At 45.3% G+C, this 20,608-nt stretch overlaps 1 protein-coding gene across 15 annotated transcripts in view; it reads left to right on the plus strand.

Moving 5' to 3' along the window:
* ABLIM1 (actin binding LIM protein 1) overlaps positions 1-20,608 on the plus strand; it is a 322,972-nt gene that overhangs the window by 145,027 nt on the left and 157,337 nt on the right. For all 15 annotated transcript variants that reach the window (XR_012905702.1, XR_012905695.1, XR_012905697.1 and 12 more), the window contains exon 2: positions 6,860-6,994. Coding sequence is in view for 2 of the 15 variants with exons in the window: in XM_075935416.1 (XP_075791531.1) it covers positions 6,860-6,994 (135 nt within the window). In the remaining 13 variants the exon portion in view is untranslated. The remainder of the gene's footprint in view (positions 1-6,859; positions 6,995-20,608) is intronic.

The following is a 20,608-nucleotide window of genomic DNA, read 5'->3' on the forward strand; positions in this document are numbered from 1 at the left end:
TATTCCAGCTGTGCACCAGTGTGGCACAGATACAAAATGCAGTAAAAAATCTATATTGTCAGATCATGATTTAGATGAGGTTTTCTTAAAGAATAGCAGGTGGCAGAGAAATGCACCCAGCCAGTAAAGCAAGACTCCAAAAACCAAGTGGTTGCAGCACTGGTGGATTCTTGGGACTTGATGTGTTTTCCCCTTAAAAACGGTGTAACTGATTTTCTGAGTAGGAAAAAATTGTCCAGGTATGGGGGCAGGAGGATTCTTGTGTGCCCTGTTCATAGCTCACTTAGCCCTTTGAGTGTCTATGCTATTTCACAGCCAATGAACCTCACTTGCTGACGTAGTTACACTTGTATGTTGTTAAGCCCAGGGACTTTAATTTCTCTTCTGTTGGACAGTTCTTTTGTCCATAATTTTGGCTGCAAATTTAGTTCTGTATAAAGCAAATGGCCCTGGTGCTGTTTCCAGCACACAATTTAACTTCTAAAATTGGAACTAGCCTACAGAATAACAAGAAAAATCACTGAAATTTTGCTTTGGTCTCTTATTGTTTGCTTTCAAATTAATCCATGCAAAGCTGGAAGCACTGTAACAGCTAAAGCTTCAATATTTACAGTGGGATTAACAGTTAAGCATGAAAAAGACAAATTTAGATAAATATTCAAAGAAATACTCATGCATTTGTGATTACTGTATGTCACTGTATTACTAGCATCTCTCTTCTATACACAGAAGTTGCACTTGTTCCACTAAATCTGGTTTTAAAAATCAGGTTAGTTAAACTAATGTAAACCTCTGTGTGGACTTTTTTACATTGATTTAAAACTGGATGTATCCATTTTGCCTGCTCTTGTAAATGTACTGACCTAAGCTAAATAGGCATATCTAGTTTCGACTATATATATGTGTCAGCACACAAACATCGCTGAGAGACATCCAATATGAAATTACAATTTTGATTACATTGGTGCAGCTTTGTGTGTAGACCAGGTCTGAGGGCTTGTGTACTCTGCCACTTTAGGGTATATCTACAACACAGGACAGAGTCAAATTAAGATATGCAACTTCAGCTATGTTAATTGCATAGCTGAAGTCGAAGTAGCTTAACGCGGCTTTTGGCGCTGTCCACGTTGCAAGAAGTCAAAGAACAGTCTTCCTTTGACTTCCCCTGCTCCTTGTAAAAGCATGGTTACCAGCATTGACCAGAGTGCCCCTCTCACTTTGAATTAGCTGTCTTAACTAGACCACTAATTTGAACCCTTAATATCAACAGAGGCAGCTTCCATCTTCCTCTGCAGTGTAGGCATACTCTTACTGTGCTCTAACTTTCTCACTCAGGGGTGTGAAAAACACCCCTCCCTGAGTGCAGCAAGTTACAGCATGTTATCATGATGTATTGTTATAGTTTTATTTTTATTATTTTATTTGTATAATAGCAGCATATAGGACCCCGAGTCCTGAACCAGAATCCCATTGTGCTAGGGGCTGTACAAACAGAACAGAAAATGGTTGCTGCCCCAAGAAGTGTGTAACCTAAGTAATATACATGTGGGAAGCTTTGGGATATGGCTCTTTCATCTCATGAAATCCTGTTTATATATGATTTATATCTTTTTTTTTAAATTTCATAAAAATGTTTTAGAGAAATGTTGTTTGAGATGTTTTATAGATATTTTTATTATAAGACTTTTTATATTATTCTAAAGCAGGGTGATGCAAATTTGCTTCTAGTTACTGGGAAATGGCTAGAAACTTGTAATTGCCTTGATGGTAGTATGGCTTTCTTTTACCTGTCCAGAAGTTTGCAAAGGCCTTCTAAACAGGGGACTTACTTTAGGTCATCTGTCAGATGGTCCAGGATCTACCAGTAGATCCTGATAACCACTGCCTTAGAAAGGGCTATCTCTAGACCCAGCTCAAGGGCCCCACCTTCAAATCAGCCTCCAGCTTACAAGTCTCCAATAAACTTGTACAGGTACAGTCAGAAAAATGACTATGAACTTCATGAACCTCCTTCCCCCCCCCCCCCCCCATACACATTGCCTATTCCCTGTTGCATGCACACTGGTGAATGTGAAAAGGTCATCTCTGGCACTGAAACCTTTTCTGTGTAATGTACATTTCAAAAGGAAAAGCTTGCGAGTGACTCTTTGGAAAGGAGTGGCAGTTGGTTGCTGAACCTTGATACCAAAGCCAGAGCTGCTGCCAGTATGATCTGATGAGTTGGGTTTTACCCATGAAAGCTTATACAGGCAGTCCCCGAGTTACGCGGATCCGACTTATGTCAGATCCGCACTTATGAACGGGGCTTTCTTGCCCCGGAACTCGCAGGCAGTGGGACCGCCCAGAGCGCAGCGGTCCCGCCACCTCGACCTCCGGGGCGAGAAAAGCTGCTCCCGGTGCCTCTGGTCTGCCAGAGCAAAGCCTCAGAAGCGCGGCACCCTGCTGCCGCTGCGGCTTTGCTCCCCATGTCCCTGGCTTGCTGGGGGGGGGGCGCATCTAGTGTGACCCTCTTCCCCCCCCCCAGCAGACCAGGATTTTGTTGTGGACCCTGGGGCAGAGCAGCTGGGGTGCTGCCGGTTGGTCCCGCAGCGCTGCTCTGGGCACTACTGGACCAACCCGGCAGCACCCCAGCTGCTCTGCCCCAGGTGTCCTGATTCAGCCGCTGCTGGTCAGTTTCAGCAGTGGCTGAATCAGGATGCCTGGGGCAGAGCAGCTGGGGTGCTGCTGGGTTGGTCCAGTAGCGCCGAGGAGTGGTGCTACTGGAGCACCCCAGCTGCTCTGCCCCAGGCGTCCCCAAGTCAGCCGCTGCTGAAACTGACCAGCGCTGACTACAGGAAGCCCGAGGCAGAGTTGCTCTGCCCCGGGCTTCCTGGAATCAGCTGATGATCAGTTTCAGCAGCAGCTGACTTGGGGACGCTTGAGGTTCTTAAGTTGAATCTGTATGTAAGTCAGAACTGGCGGTCAGTTTCAGCAGCGGCTGAATCTGGACACCAGTTCCGACTTACATACAGATTCAACTTAAGAACAAACCTACAGTCCCTATCTTGTACGTAACCCAGGGACTGCATGTACCTTAATAAATCTGTTGGTCTCGAAGGAGCCACAGGATTCCTTGCTGCTTTTGCAGATACAGACTAACAGGGCTACCCCTCTGAGCCAGTAGGCAGGGCAGCGTAGTGCCATCAAAGAGCTCAGATTGGACATAGTAGCTGAGAGCATTGTGTTCACTTAGGTGGGCCTGAAAGGCAAGAGAGTTAACTCCTAACCGGCAGTACAGTACTGATTCCCCGCTTTGATCCTATTTATTTCATTCCAAATATTGGGGGGAAACTCTTTCTCAGGTGCAAAAAAAAAATCAGGCCTCTGATATGCATAGAAGTTATTAAGGAGTACCAGGTATGCAAGGAAAATAGAGCAGAACGTTATGGGAAAGGTGGTTACCTTGCACGATTACAATTAATGGGAGCTTTACTATTACCTTCTGTGGGCATAGGCTCTGACCCATTCCCCACCATGCAGATCAGAGGCAAGTTTTGCTCATGCTGTTTTTATAGGTTTCCACTTTTTCTTCCTCTTTTCTACTACTTAACTTGTTACTAAGTTAATACAGTATTGAATAATTTTACTTGGAAGACTAATAACCTTTGCTCTTCTATCCCCAAAATGGCATTGCATTGCAGATTAGGAGAGGTTCACTCAAGGCAATGGACTTATGGGTTCTTATTTAGAAGTAACTGCTAATTAAAGTATAAGTTGGCATTCCTCTCCGCGTTCTGCTTACTCATGTGAATTGAATCACAGTTCTAGGGATATAGATGAGATAATATGTACCACAGAGGAAGAGGTACAGCTTCATATTCCAATCAAGGAATCCAGGCAGCTAAGCTGTCTCTAAACAATTTTTAAATAGAAAAACTGTTCTAACCAGATGATAGCTGCTGAGTTAAAAGTTTGGCTGAATTTGAAGCTATCAATTGTTGCCTGAACTATTTCATTTCCGTTAGGATTGGTACTGTTGTTCGTTCTGTTTACTACCTATTGCCCAGCTAATGTGTATAACAGATCACCTCTGTCTGGTTGTTCTTGTTGTCCCTTCATGAATGCAAGTCAACACCACACCGTTCCATTCTATTGCGAGCACAGTGTAAGAGAGAATCTGTACGAAATAGCCAGTTTCTTCCCCAACAAATTTACGTTAGAACGATATGAGCATGCATAAAGAAGAGTAAAACAGAGGGGCTTTATGGCAAAAGTATCTGAAGAAGTAGTAGGTCAATTTCCAGAAGTTTATTGGAGGAGGAGGGGGAACTCACATGCAGATACTGGATGAGAGGCTGGAGTGAATTTAAACAGCCGTGTGAAGGAAGGTGCAAAGTTGAAAGTGAGAGAGGGTGACCAGGAAGGATGTTTGGCAAGATGTAGGTCAAGGAAGTAGGAGTTTAGCACAGAGCAGTGGGAAAGGCTCCCAGAACAAGGGAGTAGTTGGGTGCATGGTGCTGTATGTGTCATGAATACATACCCAGATAGAACTTTATACAAATGCCAGCAGAACAACAGAGTTGTTCAAGCAAGATAGAACAGCAGAGTGTGTATGTGTTGTCCTAAAAATACATTGGTGAGCAATGTCACTATTTTGAAAATAATATAATGAGTAAAACTTTTTGTAATAAAAGGGATTCTTTTGGGCACCACTAAGTACCTCAAACTGGGCCAAATTCCGTATTGATTTACCCTGTACTTTTACATTGGAGTCCCTGAGGAGTTTGAGTCCTCTAGCCTGATTCCAGACAGCTGAAGTGAAAATTAAACACTGCTGGTCAGAAGTAAAACATGGAGCAATCGCAGTCTTCTTAGTATGGTAAAGTGTGGATGTAATACTGAAGAGAGCTTTCCTTCTCTTCCTGTTTAGAAGCCACTCGTGGTGCTAGTTAGTCGGGTTAAGAATTTAGGGCAGGGGTGGGGAATCTAAGGCCCTTGGTTTGCCTGGATCCAGCCCCTAAGGCTAAATAATCTACTTCTCTGGACCCCCCTAGGCTCTGATGTCCAAGGGGAATGTGGGGAGTGTCTTTCTCCTTCCCAGTCGGGGGCCACATCAGTGAGGGTTTGGGGGTTTTGTGCTTCTCATTTGTGTGAGGCCCCCTGACTGATTTGTCTGTGGGTCAGCAGCCCCTGGCCCAAAAAAGGTTCCTCACCCCTGATTTAGGACAAAGAGGAATGTCCGTGTGATCAATATGCAGAATGCGCTTTCCCTTGTCACTGTTCTGTCGTAGTCATGCTGTGAGTTTGTGCTTGGGAACTGAGCTGGAAGGGGTGAGTACTTATTTATTTCTTGGTGCTCCAAGTTCTCATCTGGCTACTTGGCAAGCTTAAATTGAAGATGGCTTTGCCCACTTCTATCTAGGGACGTCGTCATGTGGTTGACTGCATGATTAACTGATAAGCCCAGGCTTATCAATTAATCCTGTTGACTACAGGCATTTCCCCCCCCCCCTCCCCTGCTCGGAGGCAGAGTGGGAGAGGTGGGAGCCGGAGGCTGTGAAGAGCCAGTATTTAAACTGATAGCGAGGCAGAAGTAAGGGTGTTGAGTGCGGAGAACAGGAACCGGTACATATGGGGAGCCAGCTTTCAAGCCAGCTCCCCATGTGTATTGGCTCCTTTGCAGCTGCCTTCCTCCCCCCCCCCCATGTTGCTGCCTCTTTATCAGCATAGGGAGGGGGACAGGCGGGAGTCGGTACACATGGGAAACCAGCTTTAAAGCCAGCTCTCTGGCGTGCCGGCTCTGCAGAGCTGCGGCCCCCCACATTGCTGCCTCCCAAAGAGGTGTGGGACAGGCAGGAGGTAGCAACGTGGGGTGGGAAGCAGGGGAGGCTGCTGCAGAACAGCCTCAGTACATGGCGGTCCCAAGATCGCTATGGACAGAGTCTGCTTTGTAGGATGCCAGCGCAGCCTCTGTCCATGGGGTTCTCAGGCCCTCTGCAGATAGGGGCTGCTGCCGCCCCGTGCTACTGCCTCTGATACCGAGGCAGCAGAATGGGATGGCGGGGGGGTTCCCAGAGGTGGGTCCGGGAGAGCACTGGCTGCTGGCCCCCACCACCATGGACTATTGAAGAGTTGTGTAACCACTAACATTTGATGCTGTTTCACGATTATTCAAATACATGGTATTGAACATCGCTACTTCTGGCCTCTGTAGCTTTTCCTGTATCTGGCTTGTTCCTCTACATGTAAGAGTCACATTTCATTGAAGTCAGCAGGAGTAAGAACAAGCCAGATGACTTCCTTTTGTTTGTCTAACCTTCAACACACAGTTTGCGTACTTGCACTCTTGTATACAGTAGCAGGCAGACTCCAATTTTTCTGTGCCTCGCATCCCTCCTTAAGATATCAGATGGAATTCTAATGCAGTAGGTAGCGCACAAACCCAAGCTGCGATGTTGATTTGCCTCCCCAAATTTACATTGGGAGGAAAACTACTTCTGTTCATTATGCTTGGGTTGGGCTTCCTGCTTTCCTGCCAGCCTAGTTTGTTATACGCCTTCGTGCGTACTTGGAATGTGTCCTGGAACTGTAGGCAGTACGTGTGGAATCAGGGACAGGGCGAGTGACTGAGATCACAGAGATTTGTTCTCTGTTGCCCTGCCTGTCTCAGCGTGATATGGCACAAATGGAGCATGAGTTAAAGCACCATATTCTGAAAAGGGTACAGGTGCACAGAATCTCTGTTAATATCTGGGATGGGGGTACTGTGTAATCTATGGAGAGATTACGTACCACTCACCGGAGGCAGAGAGCACAGATCTTTGCAGGGTAGAAAACCCAGTATTCCTTTTCTTATAATGGTCTCTTTTGTTTTTTACAGTGGCCCACTCCCAAGAGCCTCCTCACTCCACTGAGAAGCCTGTCATCCACTGCCATAAATGCGGGGAGCCGTGTAAGGGGGAAGTGCTCCGTGTCCAGTCCAGGCATTTTCACATCAAATGCTTCATCTGCAAAGGTAGTGAATTAATATCATGCAAATGGCTCAAACCTCTTTGTCTTGAGTTAATCATGAGAGGTTAACCTTGTATATTGTCATGGGCAGCAGCCTTTGGCAGAGATGGGTTCGTTTAGAAGACATCTGTATTTCTCAAAATATATGGTTCCTGAACTTGTAGGTGGGGAAGATGGAGGATGAATGGAGAGCTGGCTGAGTCATAAGTGTAAGAGTATCCAGCTGAATGGTACCAAAAAAAGAACAAATTCTCTAAGCAAACATTTATGTATTCAGGCCTTAAAAAAAGATGACACTAACAACCAGTTCCTCTATTCTTATTACTGTTGGATCCAGTGATTACCATGATAGGAATTACATAAACTGGGTTATATTATCAACCAGAAATAACTTAACTACAAAATGTGTATTTTAAGTAGTTAAAGATGTAACAAACAATGCAAATCACACAATCTGCTTTGTTCTATCTTTTTAGTAAACTAAGGTTGTTTCACTAAAGAGAAGTTAAAAATAACAATTGCTCACCCTAGATGTTGTCTGAGGTAGAGTCTTTCACTTGCTAAGTATCTTTCAGCCTGGGTCCAGCACTTCTATAACTCAAGGGGACGAAAAGGTTTTTTCAGGTGTCTCTTGGAGAGGCAGAGGTGAAGCAAACTAAAAGGCCTTGGTTGTTTTCTTCCTGTGCCTTATACAGATTTTCTGTAAGATGGGTATCCTTTTTTGATTTCCCCCCCCCACCTCAGAGTGCAAACGTTCAGCACTCCAAGATGCAAGGTATCAGGAGATCAGGTCACCTGACTCTGTAGCATCTCAGTATCCATGTAGTCAGTAGCAATATGGCACGTCCCAAGAAGGCCAAGCCTTTTCACAGGTCATTGTCCTTGCTGATCCTCCATCAGCCCTGTCTGGCTTTTTCATTGTTGTACCTGAAGTGTTAGCAAGGGGCATCATCCAAAGCAGCATAGTTGAAATACACATACATTAGTCATTATTCCTAACTTCAGATACAAAAATGATACATGCATATGAGCAGGACAGTCCTATTCAGTAAATCATAACCTTTCCAATGATACCTTACATGAGTTAGCCGGCATAAAGTACATCTGTCATATCCTATTCATATCATAACTATATTTTCTTAAAGAATATGGAATGGAATGTCAGGGAGTGATCCCATTCTACCAGGTTTAAGCAACTTCTGTGTCATCTGTGTGAGATGTACCTTTACTTGATGTATGTAGGGCTGAGATCTGGAGCTCCGTACACGTTTGCAAGATATTATTTATAGGTCCTGACTTCAGATAGAAGTGTAGAGACAGAAATACCGTTCTTGAGATGTGTGATCCTTGTCTGTATTCCACTGCATACCCTTTGCCCCTCTGCTGTGGACCATGATCAGGTTTGTGAAAATGTAGGCTTTTATATTTTATTTAAAGTGAATTTAGTAATGTTCTTTTTGACTACTATTGTATGTTTGGCTTTGTTGTCGACAGTTCCAAGCTCAACAGAATGAAATTCACTTTTGATACTTGCTTCTGATTTTGAGTCTCTAGGAAGACATGAAGACCAAGGATAGTGACCATTCATACGTTCACAAGAGCAAGGTCTAGTCTGTTTTACTAAAGTAACAATTAAAGTTACAATTACTCAAGCAAATAGAAATCCTATAAAGGCCTATGTACAAGTTACAAATATAATGATATAGCTTGAATTATATACTTAGGGTCTGATGGTTGCCTCTGTAGAAGGGCGGCGAGGAATCCTGTGGCACCTTATAGACTAACTGAAGTGAAGGAGCATAAGCTTTCGTGGGCAAAGACCCACTTCGTCAGATGCATGTAGTGGAAATTTCCAGAGGCAGGTATAAATATGCAGGCCAGAATCAGGCTGGAGATGACGAGGTGGATCCAATCAAGGAGGATGAGGCCCACTTCTAGTAGCTGATCTGGAGGAGTGAATTCCAAGAGAGTAGAAGCTGCTTTTGTAGTTAGCTAGACATTCACAGTTTGTTTAATCCAGAGTTGTTTGTGTCAAACTTGAAGATGAACTGTAGCTCAGCAGTTTCTCTTTGAAGTCTGGTCCTGAAGTTTTTTTGCTGCAGGATGGCTACCTTTAGATCTGCAATTGTGTGTCCAGGAAGATTGAAGTGTTCCCCTACAGGTTTTTGTATGTTGACATTCCTAATATCAGATTTGTGTCCATTGATTCTTTTACGTAGGGACCGTCCAGTTTGGCCAATGTATATAGCAGTGGGGCATTGTTGGCACATGATGGCATATATAACGTTGGTGGATGTGCAGGAGAATGTACCAGTGACAGTATGGCTGATCTGGTTAGGTCCTGTGATGGTGTTGCTGGTGTATATATGTGGGCAGAGTTGGCACCGAGGTTTGTTGTATGGATTGGTTCCTGAGTTCGAGTTATTATGGTGCGGTGTGTAGTTGCTGGTGAGAATATGCTTCAGGTTGGCAGGTTATCTGTGGGCAAGGACTGGCCTACCTCCCAAGGCCTGTGAAAGCGAGGGATCATTGTCCAGGATGGGTTGTAGATCACTAATGATGCGTTGGAGAAGTTTTAGCTGGGGACTGTAGGTGATGGCCAGTGGTGTTCTGTTGGTTTCTTTCTTGGGCTTGTCCCGTAGCAGGAGGCTTCTGGGTACACGTCTGGCTCTGTCAATCTGTCTCCTCACTTCCTCGTGTGGGTATCGCAGTTTACAGAATGCTTGTTGAAGAACTTGTAGGTGTAGGTCTTTGTCTGAGGGTTTGGAGCATATGCGGTTGTACTTCAGTGCTTGGCTGTAAACAGTGGATCGTGTGGTATGTCCGGGATAGAAGCTGGAGGCATGCAGGTAAGTATAGCGGTCGGTAGGTTTTCGGTATAGGGTGGTATTGATGTGACCGTCACTTATTTGTACCGTGGTGTCCAGGAAATGGACCTCCCGTGTAGATAGGTCCATGCTGAGGTTGATGGTGAGGTGGAAGCTGTTGAAATCATGGTGAAATTCTTCCTGAGTCTCCTTCCCATGGGTCCAGAGGATGAAGATGTCATCGATGTAGCGTAGGTAGAGAAGGGGTGTAAGTGGACGAGAGCTGAGGAAGTGTTTTTCCAGGTCAGCCATAAAAATGTTGGCATATTGTGGGGCCATGCGAGTGCCCATAGCAGTGCCACTGGTCTGGAGGTATATGTTGTCACCAAATCTGAAATAGTTGTGTGTGAGGATAAATTCACAGAGTTCAGCCACCAGTTGTGCTGTGGCATCATCAGGGATACTGTTCTTGACAGCTTGTACTCCATCTGCATGTGGGATGTTTGTGTAGAGAGCCTCTACATCCATGGTGGCTAGGATGGTGTTTTCTGGAAGATCACCTATGCATTGTAGTTTTCTCAGGAAATCCGTAGTGTCACGGAGGTAACTGGGAGTGCTGGTGGCGTAGGGTCTGAGCAGAGAGTCCACATAGCCAGACAGTCCTTCAGTGAGAGTGCCAATGCCCGAGATGAAGGGACGTCCGGGATTTCCAGGTTTGTGGATCTTGGGTTATAGATAGAACAACCCAGTATGACCCTTCTTATGTCTCTGTGTCTCTCTCACTCACACAGAGAGAGACAGGAATAAATTAACACCTCAAGGGATTGTTTGGGAACACCATAGCCAGAGAATACAAATAGAATATTTATCCTTCTCAGTGTTGCATAAATTACTAGGATGAAAGGTGACACTCTTTGTTACTGCATCATTAGATGACTTCTTTTCAATTAAATGTTGCCTTTGAAATTGTCATTGAGCAAGAGGATGGGATAGCTGGGGAATATTTTGTGGAGAACTATAAGACTTTGTAACAGAAGTGTGACTAAAGCTTTTGGTTTGTTAGCTGTTCATGTAAGAAAGTGACTTGTTGCAGTGAACAACTTTGCCTGAATTGCAGCCTTTTGCTGTTTCCTTTTTTTTTTTTTTTTTTTTTTTTTTTTAAAGTAGGTTACAGCATGTATTGGCCCTTCCACCCTGTAGTTTGTATGGGACTACTTAGGACAGTGCTAAGTCGTGATCTCAGTGGCCACCATGATTATCTGTGGGTCTATTAGGGTCTATTAGGATAACATACATATATTCTTTGTTACAGTTACTGGGTTTTTAATACCAAAGCTAAGCTGTTTATATAGTGCTTTATAGTTTCAAAAGATCTGTGCAACAGTAGCAGATTGGTCCTCAGAATGCTCTTCCATTTAGACAAGTAGTATCCTCACTTTCCAAATGGGGAAACCGGAGTAGAAGGTGTCTCAGGGACAGGCTAAGAAGCCTACTCTCTGCTTTGAGTAACTCCTCAGGGTTAGTCAGTCAGTTATTTGTGTGAATAGCAGCTCATCAGCAGGAGTCCGGTCTTTACATTAAAGTCCAAAATGATTTGCCAAAGTCCCATATTGAGTCAGAGCTAGAAGTAGAGCTCAAGAACTGCTTCCTGTGCTCATACTGGCACCTCTTTTGGATCTGTGCTTTTCTTCTCTTAGTCCTGTCAGGAATGGTCTAGCAAGTGCTTGGTCCTGCCTTGAGGGCAAGAGCCTGGACTTGATGACCTCCCAAGGTCCCTTCTAGTCTCATGATCATTTTTAGTATCTAGTATCCACCGGCTGCACTTTGATTCTATAATTCCAAGCATGCTGATTTTTGTAACTTGGCTGATAACTGGCCTGATTGTGGCTGTTTATGAAGATGTTCCTGAGCTGCTGACAGTGTAATCTTCTGTAATATGATCTGCACTGCTTGAACCAATGTCACCCGGCAAAGAGCAAGGCCGAAGAAACTTGTGTCTGTCTTTAGATATGGAGCTGTGCTTTTATCATTCTATCGTTAATTGAGTTTGGGGCTTGTGAAAGGTGAGTCCTTAAGTCAGAGCCCTTTGCTTATCCACAGGACTTCATCATGCTGCACTGCTAATTGCCTATTCAGCTGAGCTGTATCCTAGGGAGAGGACTTCACTTCCATTGCTCATTCAGCCTTTGGTCCCCTGATTTAGACTGTCAACAAGGATACGTACGTGGTTTTGTTTGGGGTTCCTAGCTCCCTAAGAACGAGGCTGAAACCACTAGCTCCCTTCATGTAGCAATGCAGACCTGGTTCATTGCCTTCATATTTAACTGAGGCTATATTTTTCTGATAGATAGCTCCGTACACCATATGGTATGTATTTAGGACCATATGGTTCATACAAATGGAATGCAGCTGTTTTAAGGAAGTTTCAGGCTTGTTTTCCTCTCAATTTAGTTTGGTATTTAATTTGGCATAATTCTTCTTCCCAGAGGCTTGCATTTGACATCCTTAATTTGTAAAGTGCACAGTTAACGAACGTAAGCAACTCCTTGTGATGAGGACAGGATATCTCAGCTACCGGTATCTTAGTTGTCTTATTCCACTTAACATATTGGCTTAGGCTCCAGCTCTTACAGCAGTGGTCTCCAATCTTTTTGAACCCAAGATTGCTTTTTGCATTTAAGGGCTACCCAGAATTTACCCCAACCCTTCGCAAAGGCCTCACCCCCTTCCCTCCATCACTGTCTCTCTCTCTCACTCACTTTCATGTGGCTAGAGCGAGGGGTTGGGGTACAGCAGGGGGTGAGGGTGCAGGCTCTGTGAGGGAATTTGGTGCAAGAGGGGGCTCCAGGCTGGAGCAAGAGTGGTGAGGTGCAGGGAGTGAGGAGTTCAAGCTCAGAGAAGGAGTTTGCCCCAGCTTGGAGCCTCTCCTGCACCCAAAGAGCACATGCCTTGCTCCTGCACCCCAAGTCTCTGGGTACAGGAGGGGACTCTAGTCTGGGGCATAGGGTTGGGAGCAAGATGGAGTGAGGGATGTTGCTCTGGAAGGGAGTTCGGGTACACGATCAGGACTGGCATAAGGGTGGAGGTGCATGCTCTACCTGGGAGGTGCTTACCTCAGGTGGCTCCTAATTGGCAGCGCAGTGGAGCTCAGGCAAAGCTGACTCTGCCTGGCCCCACAGCTGGCTGGCTGAATGCAGGCACATCTGTGTGCAGCCGGTATCGGGGAGAGGGGATCTCCATGTATTGCATTGCTACACCCGCCCATAAGTACTGCCCCCATTGGCTGGTTCCCAGCCAGTGGAAGCTGCTTGGAGAATGCTGGGGGTTGGTGGAGGGAACACGCAGCTGTCTCTCCTTCCCCTCCCGGAGGGGTTGCAGAGATGTTGCAGTGTGGGGCCAGGCTGGCAGAGACAGCCTGCCCGAGGATCACAGTCGACTGGCAGAGGCTCTAGGATCCACAGTCAGTCATGGTCAATGGGTTGGTAACCAGTGACTTACAGTTACGAGGGAAACCCACAGAAATCCTGCCCATCTGACATATTTGAACTTTTACATACTAGAATAGTGATGCTGCAAAAGGGTTCCACTTCCCGCTGTAGGATTGGTGGTGTGCGAGAGTGGGAATTGGCTGAAGAGCGAGGCGTCAGTGGGAATAAGCCGGCACGTACGTGTGTGTGTGTGTGTGTGTGTGTGTGTCTCTCTCTCTCTCTCTCTCTCAGTTTAGAAAAGAGGAGTCTGAGGAGGGATATGACAGAGGTCTATAAAATCATGAGTGGTGTGGAGAGGGTGCATAAAGAAAAGTTATTTATTAGTTCCCTAAATAGAAGAACTAGAGGACACCAAATGAAATTAATGGCGAGTAGGTTTAAAACTAATAAAAGAAAGTTCTTCTTCACACAGCATGTAGTCAACCTGTGGAACTCCTTGCCAGAGGAGGCTGTGAAGGCTAGGACTATAATAGAGTTTAAAGAGAAGCTAGATAATTTCGTGGAGGTTAGGTCCATAAAAGGCTATTAGCCAGGGGATAAAATGGTGTCCTTGGCCTCTGTTTGTGAGAGGCTGGAGAGGGATGGCAGGAGACAAATTGCTTGATCGTTGTCTTCAGTCCACCGTCTCTGGGGCACCTGGTGCTTGCCACTGTCGGTAGACAGGATACTGGGCTAGATGGACCTTTGGTCTGACCCAGTACAGCCGTTCTTATGTTCTCCTTGGCTTCCGTTCTGGTTCTTAGCCATTTTTCTTCTCTTAACTATATGTGCTGCAGCTATGCCATAGTGTTCGGTGTATTACAGATGGTATTGCTATAGTTCATTGAGATGGAAAATGTTGGGTACAATCTTCATTTAAAGAGGATGTAAGAAGCCACTAAACTTCTGGGATGGCCTGATGTGGCACAGTGGCAGTCGTTGGGCCCTCCTGATCTCCTTGTTGTTCCCGCTGCTGCAGGGCGTGCGGGGCATGGAGGATCCAACCACAGCTGTGGCGCCATGCCAGGCCCCTCCCCCCCAGTAATCCCAAAGGCCGCATCCTTTGGGAGAAGGGGTGCAATAGGGGGAGGGGTAGTTGTGATAGTGGGAAGGGGCTGGGCTTGCGGGATGGAAACGGACACGGTCCCCAGCCTACTGGGACTCCCAGGCTGGATTGTGTGACTGCTCTGGCTGGAAACTGCCTGTGGGCTGGGAGTTTGAGACCCCTGCACTGGACTTTGAATGTGCTACCTGAGGGGCAGTGCTAGTGAATTTACCAAGGAAGAATCATGAATATTTGTTTATATTTTCTGAGTCATGAATATAATTCAGTGTTTCAGTGCAGTCGTTCATGGAAAAAGCACATTCTCCACCATGAGTACTCTGACCAATGTATTCCCTACCAACTTGTCCTTAAACAGTCTGTGCTTTCTCTGCTCCCCACTCTGGCATATTTCCATAGAATGCTGGCTTTCAGAATAGGGCTGCAAGTCTTTCTTTCTATAAAATTATTAAAACTTCCTGACCGTGGTGATAAGCATAACCTCTGAGTGCTCTGCTCCTTTGGCCCAGAGATGCGGTCCTCTATTGGTTCATGTCGCTTTAGAACCACAAGTGTACGTGTCTCTCCTCCCATCACTGCATGGTCTGGATGGCTAGTTCTATTTACGGCTCAAGTTAAGAGCTGATAAGGAAGTGGAGAGCTAGAAATGGTGTCGTTTATCCCTAAGGAGGTGAGCTCTGCCTTCGTGATGATATGCATGGAATCTTAGTCACTCAACAACAGCTGACTCAAAGAGAATGATGGACATATTGAGGAGGACGAAAGGTCTTTAGCAGCACCACTCTAATATCACTATTTTAAAGCAGCATTCTTGGACTGTTGTATAATAAAGAGCTGTTAGCCCTGCTAGGGAATATCAAAGTCCTGGGTTCCAGATGCAAAGTTAATTAAATAGTGTTTTGCATGAATATTCATTCAATTCCATATATAAGATCAGTATGCTGTTAATACTGAATTCACCCTTATCGTGTGTGTGTGTGTGTGTGTGTGTGTGTGTGTGAGAGAGCGAGAGAGCGAGAGAGAGAGAGCGAGAGAGCGAGAGCGATCGATCGATCGATCCTAGGAAGGTGGAAGGAAAGGACATTCAATTGGAGGCCTTCTTTTAGGGTGCAAGTTAATCTTTAACTCCAAAAATTAATAACAGGAAAATATTTGATTAGCTAGCAATAGATTTAAGGTCTGATCATGCAAATGCTCACACACATGAGTAGCATTTATTCATGAGGAGACCCATACACTTGAATGAGACTCACTCGAGCATAGTTACTGACATGCGTAATAACGTGCAGGGTCGGGTCCTCAATTACGATGCGTAGAAGCTGAGGCTGTTGCATTTCAGCATGGAGGAGGGATATGATATAAACAGGACCTGATTTTGTATCTCTGTCTGCTGGTCGTGGTTCTTCTCGTCCCGTTATAAGTGGTAAGAGAAGAACCTGTGAAAATTATCATGAAAAGACTTGATATTAAAGCAACTGAAAATGTGACTTATCTGTGGGCCAGTAGGAAAGGTGGGTTTTGGTTGAGTGTGGTTTTTGAGTTGAATGAGCTTTTTTGTGTGTTAGTAACCCTGGCTTTATGTAGCTCCTACTCAGTTTGCATAACACTAAGTTGCATTACTTCCACAGGCAAGTAGTAATTTTAGTAAGAAATGTGTAAATAGCAGATTCCTTACTATATGTTGCTGATGCCTAATAGAAACAAATATATAAATGATCATCTTCCAACCGATATCTCAGGAGATTCTTGTCCGTCCTAGCTTGTTAATGAAGGTAGAGTGATGTCCTAGAGCTTCCTAGGACCAAGCACATGGGGTAGGTGCATGTAATTATGTTAGTTTTTTTGTAACCAGCAGCATAATAGTGGGTGGAATTGAAGGCCCTTCCTCTTTATACAAGTGCTTCAGTCTGAATGTAGCAGTGAAACTAGCACATCTGTGCTAAGTGGCAATTTCTGTCTAATGTCTCATGTGAATTGTAAGACCAAACTGAAGTTGGGCATATTGGAAGCATTCCCCAAAACACAAATAATTACACAAAGATGAGTAATTATTAGCTTGCATTAATAAGAAAAAGAATTATAAGCACAAAGTAGTATTCATAGTTATTGAACAAATATGTAACTACCACTTCATGGTTTAGATTTTTTTTTCTGAGTAGTCAATAGGAGCTATTACAATATGTACCTACCAGTTCTTTTATCAGATGTTTAGATCATGAGCAGATACTTTCATTTCAGTTGTATGATCGTTTTTGGAAGCCTACATCGTCTGCAATACAAAAGATTTTTTGTTTTAAACTCGATGTTTGGGTCTTAAGCTGCTCTGTAATATGTTGATTTTTGAACTGGATCTTTGACCCTTAAAGGGATGGAAAGAAACTCAGGTCATGTAAGTGAATACTGTTAGCAACCGTGTGGAATGTGTTTTAAGCCGTTAGTTTTGTGACCTTTGTTCTGTTACCAGATGATACAAGTGGGGGAAGATAATTCTGAAAACAGTTCTGGAGTAGTTGTGCTATTTATAGTTCTATATGTCACAGGAAAGATTTGCAATACAGGCAGTCCCCGGGTTACATACAAGATAGGGCCTGTAGGTTTGTTCTTAAGTTGAATCTGTATGTAAGTCGGAACTGGCGTCCAGATTCAGCCGCTGCTGAAACTGACCGCCAGTTCTGACTTATATACAGATTCAACTTAAGAACCCCAAGCGTCCCCAAGTCAGCTGCTGCTGAAACTGATCAGCGGCTGATTCCAGGAAGCCTGGGGCAGAGCAACTCTGCCTCGGGCTTCCTGTAGTCAGCGCTGGTCAGTTTCAGCAGCGGATGACTTGGGGACGCCTGGGGCAGAGCAGCTGGGGTGCTGCTGGGTTGCTCCAGTAGCACCGCTCCTCGCTCCTTGGCGATACTGGACCAACCCAGCAGCACCCCAGCTGCTCTGCCCCAGGTGTCCTGATTCAGCCACTGCTGAAACTGACCAGCAGCGGCTGAATCAGGACCTGGGGCAGAGCAGCTGGGGTGCTGCTGGGTTGGTCCAGTAGTGCCCAGAGCGGCGTTGCAGGACCAATCGGCAGCGCCCCAGCTGCTCTGCCCCAGGGTCCACAACAAAAGCCTGGTCTGCTGGGGGGGGGGCACACTAGCTGTGCCCCCCCCCCCAGCAGACCAGGGACACGGGGAGCAGAGCCGCAGCGGGGTGCCGCGCCTCTGAGGCTTTGCTCTGGCAAAGTCTAAGAGGCGAGGGACCCCGCCGCGGCTGCGGCTTCAGTCCCGGTGCCTGTGGTCTGCTGGAGACGGTCTCCAGCAGACCAGGGGCACCGGGAGCAGCTTACGAATGGGGCTTTCTTGCCCCGGAGCTCGCAGGCAGCAATCCGCCACCTCGACCTCCAGGGCGAGAAAGCCCCATTCGTAAGTACGGATCCAACGTAAGTCGGGGACTGCCTGTCTTGTTGAAATTATTGCAATAGATACCATAACACATCTATTTAGCAACCTTCCGGAATTCTACAAATAGTTGGGAACCCCCCCCATCCCACGCCCAAAGATCCCATGAAGTCTTATAAACTATTTTGTGAGGGAAATAACATTATTTAATTAATGGGACTGTAATATAATGAACAGAATTTGTCTGTTAGGTGTGGTCTACACTGCACAATGTGGTCAATGTAATCAGCCTTGCATTGACCAGGCTGTGGAAGTATCATCTTTAGGGTGGCCAGGTGTCTGATTTTGAACCAGACAGTCCAGTATTTGAGCTTTCTGTCTGGGAAACAAATTGAGAAAATATAAATGTCCAGTGTCTTCTAAACAAGATGTAATGTAGATTGTGATGTAATGTCAAGTGTGTCCGGTATTTTTGTTGAACCCATCTGGCAACCCTAATCCTCTTTTAAATTTGGCTCCCATCAATATAAATGCCTCTCTGCCCATTCAGTAATGCCACCTCCCTGAGGAGCGTAGAATCATGGTTGATGTAATTATGTCAATGCCATGGCAGTGTAGACACTGCATTGCTTAAATTGACTGTTATTGGCTTTCGGGAACCATCCTACGATGCCCCACGTTGACAGTACAAGTGCTCTTGGTGAGGACATACCCTGCCTTTACAAAGAACCAAGTGTACGTGCGCATACAGATACATGTGCACGTGTGATTTAATAACATGGTGCTGATGCTGACATGAGTGAGGTTGACATGCTCTTGTGGTGTAGACGTGCTGTCGGAGGGTACTAGTAACTCACATAGCATCCTCGTGCTCTGGAAGGCTGTTATGAAGTCATGCAGATAAGATCTGCACAGAGTTCAGAAAACCCAGGACAGAAATTGCATCCTGAAATTGTTAGGAAGCTAATTGAAGGCTGAGGGCAAAAAGACTCTTTTTTGTGATGCGAAGCAGATCTCTAATATATATTTTAATGTGACTGAGCTGTTGACAAGTTGTCTGTGTAGTAGTAAGTTGATGATGATCTTTTGATGATGATCTTTTCATATATCAGCCATGTTTGGGGTTGTTCTTCTTACTCTCACTTTTAGATTTTTGCCTTTTGCTAGACAGTCTGCCACGAGCAGGCTGGGTTGATGCAAAGTGATCACCAGGCTGCCAGCTTTGTGTGGTGCTGGAACGAGGAGGGGATGGCTGCTTGCAGCAGGTTTTCAAGTGGAAAGGGATTGACGCTGATTTAGCAAATCTAAGTAGTATCCGGTGGTGGGACTCACCTAGAGCTGCCAGTGGAAATAAAAAGCATTGTCTTTCATCCATACCTCCTGAAGTGTATAACATTGGAAATGCCATCTGCTCTCTCCAGCAGCACTCCCTCCCTACCCAGTTGGCTCAGCAGGCCACAGAGGTGTTGTTTGGGTCAGCAGGTGTGAATTGGCCTCACTTCTTCAAACACATGCTCCTTTAGGCTCCAGAGCTACCATTAAACATTACCATGGGACACTAGATCTGTGGTAACAAATGTGAAATGTGTTTGTCTCCTGTGACAGGTTTCTACTTTGCTGCTCATTTAAACAATCATTTTCTATTTTACTTATTTTTTTGGCAGGCGACAGTGTCAATTGGATATTGAAGAAAACACCTAATTGTTAACTTGATGCCCCCGTTCGATGCTGACAGGAACAAAACGATGGACTTCATTATCATGCTGACAAGGGAATTCTTGTAGTGCGCTTTGGCATCAGCAGCTTTAAATCCCCATCCGTTGACATGTAGCTTAGTTTCAGTAGACCTAGGGTTTCTCTCGTCAGCTGAGCTTTTGATGGGAAATGGAATTAATTGCACTAGTTGGATGATGATCACAGATGTTGACAGATGCCATGTTAGATTTTACTAAGTTACTGGATCCATTTGAAAACGGAAGGCCAAGAAGACAGTTTACTGGTGCTTGTTGCTGGGGCCCATTATTTGGGGACATAGAAAGCCATAGCGACCAGTGTCTTCCTCAGTCAAATTTGAGGACCTCCGGACTAAATATATCTACAAAGCCAGTCATGTGCCCCATTTGGATTGAATTTTTTGAGTAGACAGAATTTTGTATTCAGGTGCATCAGATCCTGGTCCTGCGGGGGCTCTTCCCGGGTTGTGATTTATGATGCTTGACTGGAAGTGGTACATGGCGAAAGACTGAAAAAGAATGGACCTCAAACTCACTTGACATTGTCATAGCTTTTGTGCACGTGTAAGAGATTTGTTGGGCCTATTTCTTTAAAGGAGATTCCAGAATAATTAAAATAACCTTAAGAAGGGATATACTGTTGAGTCATTGAAAGAACTTTCTGCCTGCGTGTTAACATGCTGACAAATGACAGTAAACCTGAGAGAGAGAACAAACAGTCCTGTGGCAACTGAGAAACTTAACAAAATATATAGTGTCATGAGCTTTTGTGGGTAAAACCCACAGAGAGAGAGAGAGTTTGAGTTGACTTGTAGAGGGTTAGACATTGTTGATTTACAGACCTTTACTCAGATCAGACAAATAAATGGAATGGTGTTTTTTGCTCTTGGTACCTGCATCTTTTCCTGTCTTGCAAAATGCTTTTCTCTTCTTGCTATGTAGTTCAGTTTGATGATGATCCTTTGGCTGGCTAAGCTGACTTTTTTGATTCTCTAAACCAGGGGCGGATATAGGGCAGGACGAACGGGGCGGCCGCCCTGGGCCCCGCGCTTCAGAAAGCCCCGCGCATGCGCCGTGGCAAAGTGGGGGCCCCGCAGAATTATGCTGCCCGGGGCCCCGCAAAACGATCATCTGCCCCTGCTCTAAACCGACTTGTTTGATACCAGTATAT

The sequence above is a fragment of the Pelodiscus sinensis genome, chromosome 8, assembly GCF_049634645.1.
Source record: "Pelodiscus sinensis isolate JC-2024 chromosome 8, ASM4963464v1, whole genome shotgun sequence".
NCBI classification, from domain to species: Eukaryota; Metazoa; Chordata; order Testudines; family Trionychidae; genus Pelodiscus; species Pelodiscus sinensis.